This window comes from Capricornis sumatraensis, chromosome 12 (genome assembly GCF_032405125.1).
Source record: "Capricornis sumatraensis isolate serow.1 chromosome 12, serow.2, whole genome shotgun sequence".
Lineage (NCBI taxonomy): Eukaryota > Metazoa > Chordata > Mammalia > Artiodactyla > Bovidae > Capricornis > Capricornis sumatraensis.
In genome coordinates this window covers 61,703,104-61,720,165 of record NC_091080.1, presented here as the reverse complement: position 1 = coordinate 61,720,165, position 17,062 = coordinate 61,703,104, and the positions used below count along the sequence as shown (strand labels likewise).

The 17,062-nt window shown below is 36.4% G+C and overlaps 1 protein-coding gene across 1 annotated transcript in view; it reads left to right on the top strand.

Annotated features, from left to right (window-relative positions):
* Positions 1-17,062, top strand: part of MYCBP2 (MYC binding protein 2) — a 265,188-nt gene that overhangs the window by 238,476 nt on the left and 9,650 nt on the right. The window contains exons 69-77 of the mRNA XM_068984559.1: positions 6,036-6,116; positions 7,158-7,424; positions 8,226-8,509; positions 10,116-10,212; positions 12,056-12,175; positions 14,111-14,212; positions 14,969-15,097; positions 15,466-15,598; positions 16,830-16,933. Coding sequence (XP_068840660.1) covers positions 6,036-6,116; positions 7,158-7,424; positions 8,226-8,509; positions 10,116-10,212; positions 12,056-12,175; positions 14,111-14,212; positions 14,969-15,097; positions 15,466-15,598; positions 16,830-16,933 — 1,317 coding nt within the window. The remainder of the gene's footprint in view (positions 1-6,035; positions 6,117-7,157; positions 7,425-8,225; positions 8,510-10,115; positions 10,213-12,055; positions 12,176-14,110; positions 14,213-14,968; positions 15,098-15,465; positions 15,599-16,829; positions 16,934-17,062) is intronic.

Genomic DNA, 17,062 nt, shown 5'->3' with positions numbered 1-17,062 from the left:
AGTGAATTTTTATTGGAACAACCTGTCCTTTATATTGTCCTTGAAATTTCTTCTAAAGTGCATTTGTCTGACTTATTTGGTCTAAACTAAAGCACTGTGTCTAAGAAGAGAACTTCATCCATTTTCAGAAAGAGAAGTCAACCATGACTAGTCTCCATATTCTCGTGTATTTATTAATAGATGCTGTAAATACTCGTCTTGACAGTTCTCTGAAAGATATTTTCAAGGACTTACCCTAAGCTAACTCTGTGCCTTCCGACACAGAGGTAACTAAATCATCCACATTTTTCTATGTGGAATCTGTTAAAAAAAAAAACACAAGGATTTCATAAACCCTGGTAATTATTTTTCAGCATCTTTTGGAGATAACATTTTGACAACTATAAGACTGAGAACTCATTAAGCTATCAACTGAATTTTAGCAAATGGCAGTTGTTTGCTGAACAACCTTGAGAACTGGTATCAAGCCCTCAAAAACCTTGCCTTCTGTTCTTAAACATGAACAGTCATGCCCTCCCTCCCAAAACAGACCATCAGGGATACTCTCTAGTATATAATCACTATATTAAATATGTGGGAAAATTGCACATGTCATAGAATTTCAGAGTATATTGAAGTTATTGTCCCTGGAATGGACAGAGAAGGCTTCTTGGAGGATATTAGACTTTGAGTTAGACCCGAAAGAGAATGGAGGAAAGTTAGATTAAAAGTATGAGAGGATGGGAGCATTAAAGAGGCTGGCCAAACAGTAGAAGAGTGTATGCTGAGGCATTGGGGATGAATGGGAAATGTTTGCTAGTGGTTGGATTCTAGTGAGATAATATAATTTTTAAGGGAAACATTTTTTAAGTCAGATTTTTGAAGTAAAACTTACATACAAAATTATCCTTTTAAAATCATTTGTTTTGAATTTTGACCAATGTGTACAGTGGTGAAACCATCACAAGCAATTTTTAAAACACATCCCCCCCAGAATTTCCCTGTCATTCCTCTGCATTCAGCCCTCTTATCTCATTCCTCCCCCGTGGCAACCGCTGAACTATTTTCTGCCTGTTTTCTGCCCCTATGGTATAGCCATCCCCTGGTGGCACAGATGGTAAAGAATCCACCTGCAATGTGGGAGACCCAGGTTCGATCCCTGGCTTTGGGGAGGTCCCCTGGAGGAGGAAATGGCAACCCACTCCAGGATTCTTGCCTAGAAATTCCCATGGATGGAGGAGCCTGGCAGGCTACAGTCCATGGGGTCGCAAAGAGTTGGACACGACTGAGCGACTTCACTTTTTATAGTATTGCTTTTTCCCAGGTTTTATTTAATGGAACAGTATAGAAAGTAGCCTTTTTGTCTGACTTTTTATAGGTAGTATAAGAACATGTATCAGTTTGTTCTTTTGGTTGCTGAGGAGTATTCCATTGTGTGAGTTTCAGTCAGTTCAGTTCAGTTCAGTCTCTCAGTCGTGTCCGACTCTTTGCAACCCCATGAATCGCAGTACCGTAGTTTATTTATCCTTTCACAAATTTCTGATAGATGTTTGTGTTATGTCCTCTATTTAGCTATTAGTAATAAAACTGCTGTCAGTGTTAGCAAACAGATCTTTGTATGGACATGTTTTCATTTTTCTTGGGCAAATACCTGTGAGTAGGATTGCTGTATAATAAGTATATGTTTAACTTCCTAGGAAACTGCAGACTCTTTCCAAAGTGATTAAGCCATTTTACATTTTCACCAACATCCACATCTCCTTGACAATACCTGATACTGTCACTCTTTTTAATTTTATACATTCTTATAGGTGTATACTTGCATCTTGTGGTTTTTTTAACTTTGTAAGTACTTTTTATTATTCATGTATTCACTTTTGATTGTGCTGGGTCTTTGTTGCCGCCCTGGCCTTTCTGTTGTTGCAGCGAGCAGGGGGCTACTCTCGAGATGAGGTGCACATGCTTCTCATTGCAATGGCTTGTCTTGTGTGGAGCATGAATGCCAAACCACGTGGGTTCAGTAGTTGTGGTTCCTGGGGCTCTAGAGCACAGGCTCAGTAGTTTTGGTGCATGGACTTAGTTGCTCTTTGGCATACAGGATCCTCCCAGACCAGGGATCTAACTCATGTCTCCTGTATTAGCAGGCAGATTCTTTACCACGGAGCCACCAGGGAAGCCCCTTGTTGTAGTTTTAACATGGATTTCACCAGTGACTAATGATATTGAGCAAATTTTTATGTATTTATTTGCCATCTCTGTACTACATTTACCAAAATGTATATTAAGATTTTTTACCCATATTTCTTATATTGAGCTATTTGTATTATTGGGTTGGAAGATTTCTTCATGTATTCAGGATATATTTATAGGTCTTCTACCAAATACATGTTTGGTAAAAATACATTTTCAAATATTTTCTCCTAGTCTGTGACTTATCTTTCAGAGAGAAGTTTCTAGTTTTGATAAAGTTCAATTTATCTTTTTTTTTAATGACTCATGATTTTTGTGTCTTACCTAAAGTCACAAAGATTTTCTCCTGTTTTCTTCTAGAAACATTAGAAGTTTAGTTCTTTTATTAAGAACTATATATATTTCAAGTTTTTCTATACAGTATAAATTAAGAGTAGAGGTTCTTTTTCTTGATGTGAAGATATTTGATTCTTTTACTGCCATTTGTTGAAAAGACTATCCTTTATCAATAATCAGTCCACCAGAAGTGTATAGGTCTGTTTCTGGACTCTATTCTGTCTCATTAATCTATATATACATTCTTACACCAACATCAGGCTGTATTGAGAGTCAATACATTCATTACTTTAGCTTAGAGAGAGATTCCAACCAAGTTCTTTTTCAAAGTTGTTTTGGCTATCCCAGGTTCTTTCCGTTTCCATATAAAGCTTAAAAGCAGATTATCAATTTCTTCTTCTTCCACAAAAAACATAAATTCTTTTTTAAAAGCCTGCTGAAATATTGATTGGAATTGCACCAAAGTGCTAAGTCAGTTTGGGGAGAACTGACATCTTAATATTGAGTCTGGAAATCCCATGGACAGAGAAGCCAGGTGATTTATAGTCCATGGGGTTGCACAAGAGTCAGGACTTAGCAACTAAACAACAGCAAATCCATGAATATTATATTTAGTTCTGCCCATTTATTTAGATCTTCTTTAATTTCTGCCAGCAATGTTTTATAGTTCAGCTCTGTGTACATGTCTTATACACACTTTTAAAAATTGATCCCTAAGCATTTGATACTATTGTAAATATTTTTATTTCACTTTGCAGTTATTCATTTCTAGTACATAAAAATGCAATTGACTTTTGTGCATTAAACTTTTATCCTGTAGTCTTCTTAAGGGACACCTATGGCTCAGTTGGTTAAGAATCCGCCTACAATGCAGGAACCCTGGTTCAGTTTCTGGGGAAAGACCCACTGAAGAAGGGATAGGCTACCCATTTCAGTATTCTTGGGCTTCCCTGTTGTCTCAGCTGGTTAAAATCTGCCTGGAATATGGGAGACCTAGGGGAGACCTAGGTTCAGTCCCCAGCGGGGAAGATCCCCTGGAGAAGGGAGCAGCTACCCACTCTAATATTCTGGCCTGGAGAATTATATGGACTGTATAGTCCATGGAGTCTCAAAGAGTCGGACACAACTGAGTGACTTTCACTTTTTTTCATGGTCTTCTTTAATTTACTTAATAGTTTGCGAAGCTCTTTTGTAGTAACCTTGGAAATTTTCTTCATAGATAACCATATGGTCTTCAAAGAAAGCCAGTTTTACTTCTTTCTTTCCAATCTTGTGTTATTCCACTGGCTAATACTTTCAGTTACCATGTTGAATAAAAGTCGTGAGATCACATATGTTTGCCTTTGCTAGATTGGAAAAGGGAAATATTCAATCTTTCACTGTAGATTTTTTGTAACTGCGCTTAGTCAGTTTGAGGATGTTCCTCGTTTATCGAGAATTTTTATCAGAATGGATTTCTTATATATTTCTCTTTTTTCATTTTCTTTTATTCAGTAAAATAAGCCATATATTGCTGTGTATAATAATCAATATGCAGTGTTTCCTTATATGTACTTCATTTTTCTTTAAAGAAGATGAGCTAGGGGAGTGGTAACTGAGTGGCACAGTGTTTCTTTTTTGGGGTGGTAAAAATGCTTTAAAATTGACTGTGGTGATGGCTGGCTGCACTTATCTGGGCATGCATATAAACCATTGAACTATATACTTTAAATGAATGAATAATATGGTATGTGAACTATATGTCAATACAGCTGCTTTTAAAAAGGAAAAAGCAAAATAAATTATGAAAGAAGTTAAAAGATCTCCCTCTCTAAAAGGAACTCATGTGTTAATGTGTATTCCAGCTATACGTAGCGCGCGCGCACACACACACACACACACACACACACACACAATTTATTCTACAAACTTACTCCCCTTAGTAGATACAAGGAAACTGCAGTTATCCATCCTTTTTGAGTGAGCTTTGCCTTTCAAGTAATTTGCCCATTTCATCTGAGTTGCTGGATTTATTGTCATAAGTTGTTCATAATACAGTCTTATCCTTAGACTCTATTGTGATGTATCTTCTTTTTTTATATCTTTCCAGCTGTTTGCTTTGGATTTAATGTGTTCTTTTTCTGACTTCTTAAAGTCCTAATATGAGTTGAGATCTTTCTTTTCTCATATAAGTAATGCTATGATTTTCCTCTTAGTACTGCTTTAGTGTCACAGATTTGAGTGTTGTTTTTTTCCCCCATTTCATTCAATTCAAAATACTTTCTGACTTCTACTTTGATTTATCCTTCACTTCTGGGTAATTTACAAGTGTCTTATTTAATTTCTGAATATTGAGAGTTGTCCTGATAGCCTTGTATTGTTAATTTCTACTTTAATTCCTTGTGGTCAAATGTGTGTGTGTGTGTGTGTGTGTGTGTGTGTGTGTGTGTGTGTGTGTGTATACTATATATAGTTTGTATAATTTTATCACTTTTGAGACTATTAAGACCTGAATTCTGGCTCATAGTAATGATATAGTTTAGCAAATGTCCATGTGCACTTAAATGAATGTGAACTCTGCTGTTGTTGTTTGAAGAGTTCTATAAATGTGGTTAATTCAGTTGGTTGATAGTTTTGTTCAGATCTATAAGACCCTTGCTGATAGGTAAGGTTCATTGTTTGCTCATTTGCTTGTATTAGGTACAAAAACAATTTGAAGTGTCCAGCAATATGGGTTTGTCAATTTAGATCTTAGTTCCCCTGGTTGCCTATGTCAGCTTTCTAGTGGGCACCCAAAAATTACAGTTCTGTAGATTACCAGCTTTTCTCATTATTAAGTTGGGAGCAACATTCTCTTGTGGCTATCTCTATCCTAAGAAAAGTGAAACCAAGAGTCATTTTCAATTCTAATACAAGGGTGATTTGCCTCAGTTTTCTTACCTATAAAGCAGGCAGAACATCAAACCCCTTATGAGGTTTTTCTGAAGATTAAATAAGGTTGTGTGTATGTGTATGCTTACATCTGTTTGTATATTTATCCCTTAAAACAGTGTCCTACACATGATGGGCTCTATAAAACTTCAGCCTTCATATTTCTTCTTATGATGGGTTTCTTTGTTTACTGTCAGTGTTGGAATAACTTAAGACCACCACTATCAGAGAGTGTTGTTAGGACATTTCCTTTCTAACCAAATGTCGTTTTCCTGAGTTGCTCTTCTAATAACCAAATATAGGATATGAACTAATAGTGTTCACAGTTTAGAAATAGATTTAAACAAATTGACACAAGTTGACTAGATTATAAGAAATCCATGAAGTATACTTCTCTGGATTTCTTAAAGTCAGAAATTTTGTCTTTTTTATGGTCACTTTAGCCAATAGTGATTTCTTCAAACTTTTTATCCTTCTTCTTAGTGTTATAGATCTCAATTTAAAATGAATTCACCTTATAAATATACCTGCATAATTACTTATCAAGACATTTCAAAATGTCAAATATATGAAGTTATTAAAAGAGCCTGCTTCCTTTTTTTCCCCTTCTGTTTTTAAAGGCAACATCAGATGCTGACCTGAAAGAACATATGGTTGGAATCATCTTCAGCAGGAGTAAACTGACTAACCTACAAAAACAGGTTGGTCAATAGTCATTTCATAATCTTCATCAGTTTTGTTTTTAGGGCATAAAGCATTTTCCAAAATTTATGGAGGCTTCTTTATGCTGACTCTTTTATAGGTCCTGCAGAATGTATCTGCCTTTTTCTAGAGAGGAAGGAGTATGTTGGCATACCTGCATCACTTTAAAGACTTTGTTATAAATGTTAACTTTCTTACCTTGCTGCTCTTTGTTTTTCTCATTTTCAGGTAGATTGTTTCATTTTGGTGTCAAATACCCAGTTATATCAGATTTCATTTGCGTTTCCTGTGTTCCTTTCCCCTTCGTGGGTTTTTTTTTTTGTTTGTTGTTTTTTTTTTTTAATTATTCTGCTGAGCAGTTATAATGTTAACTAAACCAGTATTAGATATTTCTAATTATTACGAGATGGTATAGTAACACTAGGTCATTCATGTAATGGGAATTCACTTCAGGAATACCTAAATAACATAAAATTAACCCTTTCAAAGTCAAAGAAAATACTGACTTTTGAATTAGGTTGTAAATTAGCCCACTGTTTTAACTTTCAACACCTTAAGTCATTTTTAAATAAATCACATAAATTTATTTGTGCTTTATCTTTTTAACAGCATTTTATTGACTTGTAGAAGCTACCAGTTGTAAAATGTGCTGTTATTTTCTGTCACTAAAAAAAAGGAAATTGCTGCCAATTAAATTATGAATTGTATCAATTACAAATCACATTATGAATAGAAATATGGGGGAAAAGATGCCTTAGAAGTGATTAAATATGGTGATTTGTTTTCATTTCATGTCTTAAACCACAGGCAAGGGAATTGGTAACCAGTATAGCATTCGTTTCTATACTAATTGAGTTAAATACTCAGGTTTTTAATCGTCGTTTTCCTTAATTGTTTTTAAGATGTGTTAAGAGAATGGTATGATGGAGAATTAACTGGGAGGAGGAGTATTAAATTGAATATCAACTAATATTCTTTTTTTTTTTTAATTAGACCTTACAAATACACTTTTACATTTTCTTTATGTTGCCCTTAAACAGGTGTGTGCTCACATCGTCCAGGCCATTCGGATGGAAGCCACCAGAGTCCGAGAGGAATGGGAACATGCCATATCAAGCAAAGAAAATGCCAATTCCCAGCCCAACGATGAAGATGCCTCCTCTGATGCCTACTGCTTTGAGCTGCTCTCCATGGTCCTGGCCTTGAGTGGCTCCAACGTAGGCCGGCAGTACTTGGCCCAGCAGCTGACTCTACTCCAGGACCTCTTCTCACTGCTCCACACCGCCTCCCCACGCGTCCAGAGACAGGTGACTGCACATCTCCTACCTGGAGGCTTATTTTGTTACTTTTTATTTTTAATTAATTTGTTTATTTTAATTGGAGGATAGTTACTTTACAGTATTTGTGATGGTTTTTTCCATACATCAACATGAATCGGCCACAGGTATACATGTTTGAAACATTGTTAAAAATTATTCTAACAAAGAGAATCAGTGTTTCTTGTTTTTTTGTGGTTTTTTGTTTGTTTGTTTGTTATAGCATATTTTGGTTTTTGGATTGTATTTTAACCCCATGTTTTTCTTTTTGACTCATTATAGTGAGAATATGGAAGAACAAAATATGTTCCATTTTAGTAATGTGCTATTGTGATAAATAGTATTCTGCTACTCAGCCTTATTACCTTGAAATATATAATGACCAAGTAAGAGATGTGTTTTTTTCTTGCTGCCCTGCAGTGGTAGTCATTTGAGAAATTAAATCAAGCTTAAATCATTTCTCTGCCCTTAAAACTTTTGAAGTCATAGAATGGCAGCTGGACTCAAAAAAAAAGAATACTTTAAATAAAACACCGATCTTTTTTCAAAAAATTGAAGTATAGCTGATTAACAATGTTGTGTTAGTTTCAGGTGGACAGCAAAGTGATTCAGTCACATGTACAGGTTATCTATTATTTTTCAAGTTATTTTCCCATTTAGGCTATTACAGAATATTGAGCAGAGTTCCCTGTGCTATACAGTAGGTTCTTGTTGGTTATCTATTTCAAATATAGCTGTGTGTATATGTCAATCCCAAATCTTTAAATAGAATTCTTTTATTTTTCGTACCAGGTGACCTCCTTACTAAGACGAGTTTTGCCTGAAGTGACCCCTAACCGTCTGGCCAGCATTATAGGAGTCAAGTCTCTCCCACCAGCAGATATCAGTGACATTATTCACTCAACAGAGAAAGGAGATTGGAATAAGCTAGGTATCTTGGACATGTTTCTAGGATGCATTGCCAAAGCACTCACAGTGCAGCTGAAAGCCAAAGGAACCACCATCACAGGAACAGCTGGCACCTCCGTGGGCAAAGGAGTGACAACAGTCACCCTCCCGATGATTTTCAATTCCAGGTGGGTCATTGCATCTGTTTTGGTACAAAAATAGAACAGAGTGAGCTACTGTTTGAAGGTTTCAGACACTTCAGATTCCATCTTGTTTGCTTGTTTACCAGAAATAGAAGCCATAAAGGACTGACCTGTGTATGAAAGAGAATGCTGTGTATAATAAAAGTGTCTTTTCAAATTAGTGGAGAAAGAAAAATTTGCTGAGTATATGATGTTAGAATACTTCCCAAGTCAAAACAAAAAACTATAGACCCTCTCACCATGTACACAGTAAACTTGAGATCAACTGAAACTTCACATATTTTTGCTTTTAAACTCTACTAGGACAAATTATAGAACATTTTTGTAATCATCAATTTGAGAAGACGTCCTTAAATCAAACACAGAACCTGAAGTAACAGGGAAAAGACTCAGAGGCTTGGCTACATAAAAGTGAAAGTTGTTTGTTTTTAAAATACAAACAACTGACTTGGAAAAAAAATTTTTAACAGTTAGTGGGCAATGAATTATTTGTCATAATATTAGAAGAATGACTACAAATCAGTGAAAAAACAAACAACCAATACAGATTTCTGCCAAGAATAGTCAGTTCAGAGAAGAAAAATTACAAATGCCAGGACTTCCCTGGTGGTGCAATAGTTAAGAATCCACCTTCCAATGCAGGGGACATGGGTTCAGTCCCTGGTTGGGGAGCTAAGATCCCACATGCTGCTGGGCAACTACTGAGCCTGCAACTGCAAACCCACGTGCTCTGGAGCCCACGTGCCACAATGACAGAGAAGACTGTGTGCCACATCTCAGAGGCCATGTGCTGCATCCAAGACCCAACACAGCCAAAAATTATTAAAAATGCTTGAAAAACTACAAATCCCAGTAAATAAAAGGTGCTTCAGTGGTAGTCAGAGAAATGTAGATTAAAACAATAGTGAAATACTTTTGCATTGGCATAACTGACATCTAATTAAATTGCTAAAACCTTTTTGGATGTCAGTTTGATAACATCAGTCTATTTAAATCTACATATCCTTTGACCTACCAGTTTTACTTCTGTAGAACTGTTTCTCTCAAAAAATGCTCATACAGGTACAGAAAGATATTGTAGAGGGCTGTTTATTACAGAATTGTGTATAGCAGCAGAACGTTAAGGACATCTGGAATAATGCTAGAGAAGGAGCCAATTCGTGACATTAAGCACCAGAATGTTATAAGTGTATCCCTTCCTTCATCTGGATAGTCTTGCCAGGGGAAAAATGTGAGCTGAACTAAACGGTAGTGATTAGTCATATAGTTGACATACTCTGGTGCAAGCTCTTATCTTTATGTGGACTGGTAACAAATAGTTTGTGTTTGTGGATCTATTTTGAATGGTACTGTTCCAAAAGTTGCATGCAAAAATAGTTTGATATTTATAATAATAAACAATGAAATACTTGAAAGGGAACATATATCAGAATAGCTACTCTCTTAGAGTTGAAGAGATAGGTTATGAGTAATATTGTGATTAATTTTCTTTTAAAATGCCCTAACCAATTGAATCATTTTAAATAAGTTTTTGTCCTATTCATTTGTAACTACTACTGGTTGGTTTACAAATGCTGACTTTTCTTTGCAGTTACATCCGTCGAGGTGAGAGTCATTGGTGGATGAAGGGCTCCACTCCTACCCAGATCTCAGAGATCATCATTAAACTTGTTAAGGATATGGCCGCAGTAAGTTCCCAGTAGAAACCTGATTAACAAAACAAGTAGCGTAATCATTGTTCAGACAACATTCATGTTATTTTGCCTAATTCACAAGCTGTTTAGTAAGTTCACTATCGCACACTTTGTCTTTTCAGTTGGTGAAAAATTTTCCTTTTGTGTAAACTGTGTGCATTTCAAGCTTCCCAATTAATTTGCTTGAGAAATATTTCCATAAGTCTTCCAAGACTTAAAGCTTAAAAACAAAGTATACTCTTTGAACCCTACAAAGCAGCCTGAGTCCAAGACTCTAGACAAGAAAAGGCCTTTTTCAGTGTGAAGTTTCTCAGTCTTCTTCCGTTGTCACAGTTTATTGAATGTCCTGTACTGCTGTCCAGGTTTTGCTTTTGTGGGGAGATCTGAGAGTGTGGAGGAAAGGTAGTTACTTCTCAGAGTGCCTGGCTCTCTTACTTCCAGAAGTCCAGCCCGAAGAGGGCAGGACACTGTGGATGGTAGATCCTGAGAGGTGGAGTAAACGATAAGCATTTTGGAGGAAGAGGAATTGAAATTGGAGCTGTACCTTTAAAGATTGATAGCACATGGATATGAGATTAGTAAAAGCATGTGCTGGAAAAAAATGAAGTTCTGTCACTTTTCCAGCAGCATGGACATTTCCTCAGTGGGAGAAATGGAGAATGTTTTCAGTTCTCAAATAGGCTTTCTAAGTATGTTCACTGGATGAACATATTTAGGAAAGATGTTTGGGAATACCAAAATTCTATAGTAGTGACATGTTGATGTTCAGTAAAAATCAAGTTAGCAAATTAAGGTAGTTGTAATTTAAGTCCATTTATGCTCTTGGGTTCCAGTAATACTCCTCTAAAGCAAATCAGCTTAGATGTATGAGTTCTGTGTTAAATAACAGGGTTTAATGATCAAAATATCTCAGTCATAGACACCTTAGTATTTGTTACGTTTTTATCTAAATGTAAGGTGAAATGCCCTTGAATTCTGTAGGAAAAAAGTTCAGTTCAGTTTAGTCACTCAGTTGTGTCTGACTCTTTGTGACCCCATGAATCGTAGCACACCAAGCCTCCCTGTCCATCACCAACTCCCGGAGTTTACTCAAACTCACGTCCATCGAGTTGGTGATGCCATCCAGCCATCTCATCCTCTGTTGTCCCCTTCTCCTCCTGCCCCCAATCCCTCCCAGCATCAGGGTCTTCTCCAGTGAGTCAACTCTTCACATGAGGTGGCCAAAGTATTGGAGTTTCAGCTTTAGCATCAGTCCTTACAATGAACATCCAGGACTGATCTCCTTTAGAATGGACTGGTTGGAACTTCTTGCAGTCCAAGGGACTGTCAAGAGTCTTGTCCAACACCACAGTTCAAAAGCATCAATTCTTCGGTGCTCAGCTTTCTTCACAGGCCAACTCTCACATCCATACATGACCACAGGAAAAACCATAGCCTTGACTAGACGGACCTTTGTTGGCAAAGTAATGTCTCTGCTTTTGAATATGCTATCTAGGTTGGTCATAACTTTCTTTCCAAGGAGTAAGTGTCTTAATTTCATGGCTGTAATCACCATCTTCAGTGATTTTGGAGCCCAGAAAAATAGTCTGACACTGTTTCTATTGTTTCCCCATCTTGGGAACCTAAATTTTTACATACTTTTCTTTTGAATCATCTAAATCGTAATTAGAGGTTGAGTTTATAATATGGTTGTGCAGGATTTTTAAAGTATGCTCTTTGATCTAAAATTCCACTAGCAAAGTTTCCTTTTTGGTGAGGGATGTTAAAAGAACAGAATTTTCTGCTTTGATTATACCTAATCTGGTTGCTTATCACATTATTCTGTCCTGCTCGTTAGGGTCATCTGTCAGAAGCGTGGTCAAGAGTGACAAAGAATGCCATTGCGGAAACTATCATTGCCCTGACCAAGATGGAGGAGGAGTTCAGATCTCCCGTGAGGTGTATTGCAACAACTAGGGTAGGCTTCCTTGATTTGGTCGGCATTGTTGTTGCCTGTTCTTTTTCCTTATAGGTTTAAACAAATTTAAATCAATAAGTCAGCTTAATTTACTTTTTTAAAAAATTTACTTTATTGAATATAGTTGATTTATAATGTGTTAATTTCTGCTGTGATTCACATATAAATATATTCTTTTTCATACTCTTTTTCCATTATGGTTTCTCCCAGGACATTGAATATAGTTCCCTGTGCGATACAGTAGGACTCTGCTGTTTATCAGTTCTCTGTATAATAGATGGGATCTGCTAATCTCAAATTCCCAATCCATCCCTTCCCCACCTGCTTTACTTTTTTATTTTCATATCAAATATTGTATTTATTGAAAACATATGAAGGGTTTTTTGTATTACAAGCTAAGTATAGTAATTTTTAATATTCACTGTTGTTATGTGTTCTTTGTCATTTGTTTTTGTTATTTTTAAGGGAGCTAAGGGGTATACTTCCCTCAAAGCTCCACCTGCTAAAGAATCCTCCTGCAATATGGGAGACTTGGATTCAGTCCCTGGATTGGGAAGTCCCTTGGAGAAGGGAAGGGCTACTCACTCCAGTATTCTGGCCTGGAGAATTCCATAGACTGTATAGTCCATGGGGTCTCAAAGAGTCAGACACAATTGAGCGACTTTCATTCACTATTAATTCAAGAATATACTGATTTTGTAAAGGATATACTGATTTTGTATTACCTATATGTCAGTGTGCTGTGTTTCTGATGATGTTTCCTGATAACTTTAGTATCAGTGTGACACTGTGATAGACTGAAGATCCTTTAAAGCCAAAGCCCCTACCGGCTTCTTCCGTAATAGAGCCCATAGCCTACTTACTGAATATGTAGGCCTTACTTTTAAAAAGCAGAAAGTGTGCGCAGGGCACAGTGGGGCAGAGTCTCTTAGGAAGTGAGATTGCGTCCTTCAAATGAGAGATCTACTGTAAATCTTAACCTACCTAGTATCATGTCCCATATATTTCCAATAGAGATTTGACATTTCCTTGAAGCAGGGTAGTGTGACAGCATTAGGAAGAAGTAAAAACTGGTAGAAACTGCCTAAGCTGATCCTCAGAAGTCTGAAAAAGAATATACTTGTATTTCCCTTGGGCAGAAAAAGCCAATTGATGCCAGGTTGCCAGTGAGTGTGACTCTGGGACCCTTTCCCAACACACAGGCTGCACAGGTTCTGCAGTTGGCTCTCACCTTTCTCCTTGCACACTTTTCTTCTGGTTTTTCTTTCCCTGCTTTTCTTCTCTCTTTACTCCATGTCCAGTGACACTCACTTGCACTTCTCAGCATTGAAACATTTGAGTCATTTTCTGTTTTTCAGTAGTGAAGTAATATTCTATGTAAAAATAAAACCTATGCTTTAAGCCTCAGAAAATTCTAAATTGTATTTGAGGACAATTTTCTAAACCTTGTAAGATGTTGACTTATTCCTGACAAAGTGTGTCAAGCCTGGCACTAGGCTGTTAGGTGCATACAGAGATTTCTGAGAGTCCCTTACCTACCCTACTTCTCATGGGACTGAAAAATTCAACAGCCCTTTCTCCCACCTTCCTTAGAATTCAGTGCCACTAAATGGGAAAATTTATAGGAGACACTGGTATATTAAGTATATAAATTTTTGTACTGATATGCTGTTTACACATTAGAATAATAAAGGGTAATTTTATATGTCAGAAAGACAACAGAATGGTTCATCAGAGCAAGTGGTTTATTCAGTACATGTTTGCGTTCCTGCTATGAACCTGGCACACACAGTAGTGGGCGTGTGTGCCTGCTACCACATCAGGAAGACCTGAGTACCTCTGGGGACCTACACTTTTTCAAGTCCAGCTAACATTGCTTAGCCGTGGCAGTGCATGTCCTCTAAGTTGGTGGTATAACTGCGTTTCTTTCACCAGCTCTGGCTTGCTCTGGCCTCGCTGTGCGTTCTCGACCAGGACCATGTTGACCGCCTCTCTTCAGGGAGATGGATGGGAAAGGATGGACAGCAGAAACAAATGGTAAGATCAGAGTTACTTTATACAAATCTAGCTTGTTTTTCTTTATACTAAGCTTTAGCCTAGCTTTACTCCACGTGTCAAAATGCACAATTAGTGGAGCTCTTAAAAAGTTGCATCACATGGCCCAAGTTCATCTCACAAGTCTCTGCAGTTAGGGTTTCCTCTTCATAGTGTATTAGGGGATTTAATTATATTGAAAAAAAACTCCTTTCTTCTCTGAGTCATGCTTGCATCATATCAAAAGTTGGTTTTAGCCAGACTCTGATTCTGTATCTAGATTTTGTACTAAAATGTCTTATGAGAAGAAGGAAATAAAACAGTAAGAGAGCAACATGAGATACAACTTATTCACAAATGTAGAGGTTGTGAAGTATCCCTTGCTTCACCAGAAGGAAAAACTTTATATAGGTCCTTTAAACATTTCCTTAATATTCATGTGTCAAAAATGCATTATTTATTCATTTAGCATACAGAATGTTTGAATATAACAGGAGAAATTTTCTTAAGTCTCTAAAAAAAAAGTATAATGTTTATTTTGTTCATCACTGAACATACATAGCCCATTAATCATGGATTTGGGGATTTTTTATAATTAAGTACATTTGCCATAATTCTGTTTAACATTCAAATTCTAAATTCTTATTAGAGTTCAGAGTAACAATCTGATCCTGTTGTAAATAAATCACATTCAGGGTGTATGAGTATTTAAGCCTTTTTGGTTAATCTGCTGTAACATATGGAAATGTCCTTTTCTAGCCAATGTGTGATAACCATGATGACGGTGAAACTGCAGCAATCATTTTGTGCAATGTATGTGGAAACCTATGTACTGACTGCGACAGATTCCTTCATCTGCATCGGCGGACCAAAACTCATCAAAGACAGGTGACAATTTGTGCATTTACATGCATAAAAGTGTCTGGAACATAAAATATATTCAGTGAGAAATAAATGTGGGAAAGAGACTTGGTGTCATGGGGGAAAAAATGGACCTTGGAATCAAAGACCTTCGTGGAATTCCCAGCTGTCTCATTTACCAACTGTGTCAATCAAGAATGTCGTTTAATCTCTGAGACTTGGTTTCCACATTTATAAAAAATGAGGTGGTTGTGAAGGTTAAAGAGAAGACTAGAAATACCTAAAGTTTCTTAGAGTGCCTAATAAAGCTGTTTTCATTATTGCATAATTAAATTTTATACATTTTCTTTCAGAGTGATAAATTTATTTCCCTCTTTTTTCTAATGATACCATAGGTCTTCAAGGAAGAAGAAGAAGCTATAAAGGTTGACCTTCATGAAGGTTGTGGCAGAACCAAACTGTTCTGGTTGATGGCATTAGCAGATTCTAAAACAATGAAGGCGATGGTGGAATTCCGAGAACACACAGGTAAACAGATTTAGGAGTGAACCATGCCTAGCAAGTAGAGTGAACTATCCCTACTGAGTATGGTTAAACTAGATGTTACTTTAATTTAAATTTAATGTGAATTATTTTGAGTGTTTTCTGATAAGTGATTATGACAGCATTGATCACCATCTATATTTTTCTATCAGTGTTCTATATTATTAACTAGCTGTGTGACCTTGAGCAAGTCATTTTATCTGAAACATGAATTTTTCGTTTTTATTTTTTTAAACTTTTTAAATTTTTTGATTTTTTTCTGGAGTATTCTCAGCTTAAAGGTACATTGAATCTTAGAAATTCCCGATTTTCAGCACCTCTTTCTTTAGTCTGCTGTTTATCTGACTGACACAAATTTCTAATTTTGATGTTAGGCATAAATCTAACAAATTTAAATAACTTTTCATGCTCCAAAAGCATAGCCTTTTTTTCCCTCACTGCTGATTTTTTTCCTCCTATTATTCCTCCATACCATATATTACATTAGTAACTGTTCTAGTGTTTGGACCATCCTTGTAATTATGATATAAACTGTTCATTTAAAAATATATTTTCTGTAAGTATTGCTAAATTCAGTTATTATATTTAGATTTTTATACAATATTTATGTTTTATAATGAGTTTGGTCTGTATTTTTCAAATCTTGTTTTCTTTCCTTTTGTTGTTTTATGGATTCCGTTCCTTCTTCAGCTATTACAAATAGATTTAAATTCCTTTCAAATTGCTCTGTTATCTTCAGTTCTCTGGGAATTTTTCTGTTATTCACATTTCATATCCTCTGGTAATTTCTCTATATCTTGTAACATTGTTGCTGGGAAAGGTACTTGAATGATTTCTCTTTCTTCCCTGTGTTTTTATTTAATTTTTGTTGCTATATTTTGTCTGATATTGTGGTCTTATAATGAGGGAGCTGACCATAGCTGCTCGACCTGCTGTCTTGACTAGTCTATTTCTGTGGTAAGGTATAAATAAATCAGTTAATAATTTATTTGGTTTCAGATAGCTCTTTAGTTTCTTATCCTTTTGTGTGTGTGTGATTATTTGCTTTGTAATTAGGGCAACTTACAACCATTCGGCTACAAAACTGCCAGGCTGATTTCTCAATGATAGCAAGTGGTTTCCTGGTTTGCTTTTTTTTTTTTTTCTTTTAACTAGTTATAGTAAAATATGTAGAAAACGTGCTTAAGGAGGATTTTTCTTTTCTGCTTGCGCCTAGGAAAACCCACCACAAGTAGCTCGGAGGCATGCCGTTTCTGTGGCTCCAGGAGCGGAACGGAGTTATCTGCTGTTGGCAGCGTTTGTTCCGACGCAGACTGCCAGGTGCGTGTGGCATTGGGCCATCACAGTAAGGAATAGCTTACTTATGTGTTCCCTCGTGACACCTTCACTTGGTGTAAGTGAGAGTTTGAGCTCAGAATCACTTTTGTTTTCTAAATTAGCATATTACCC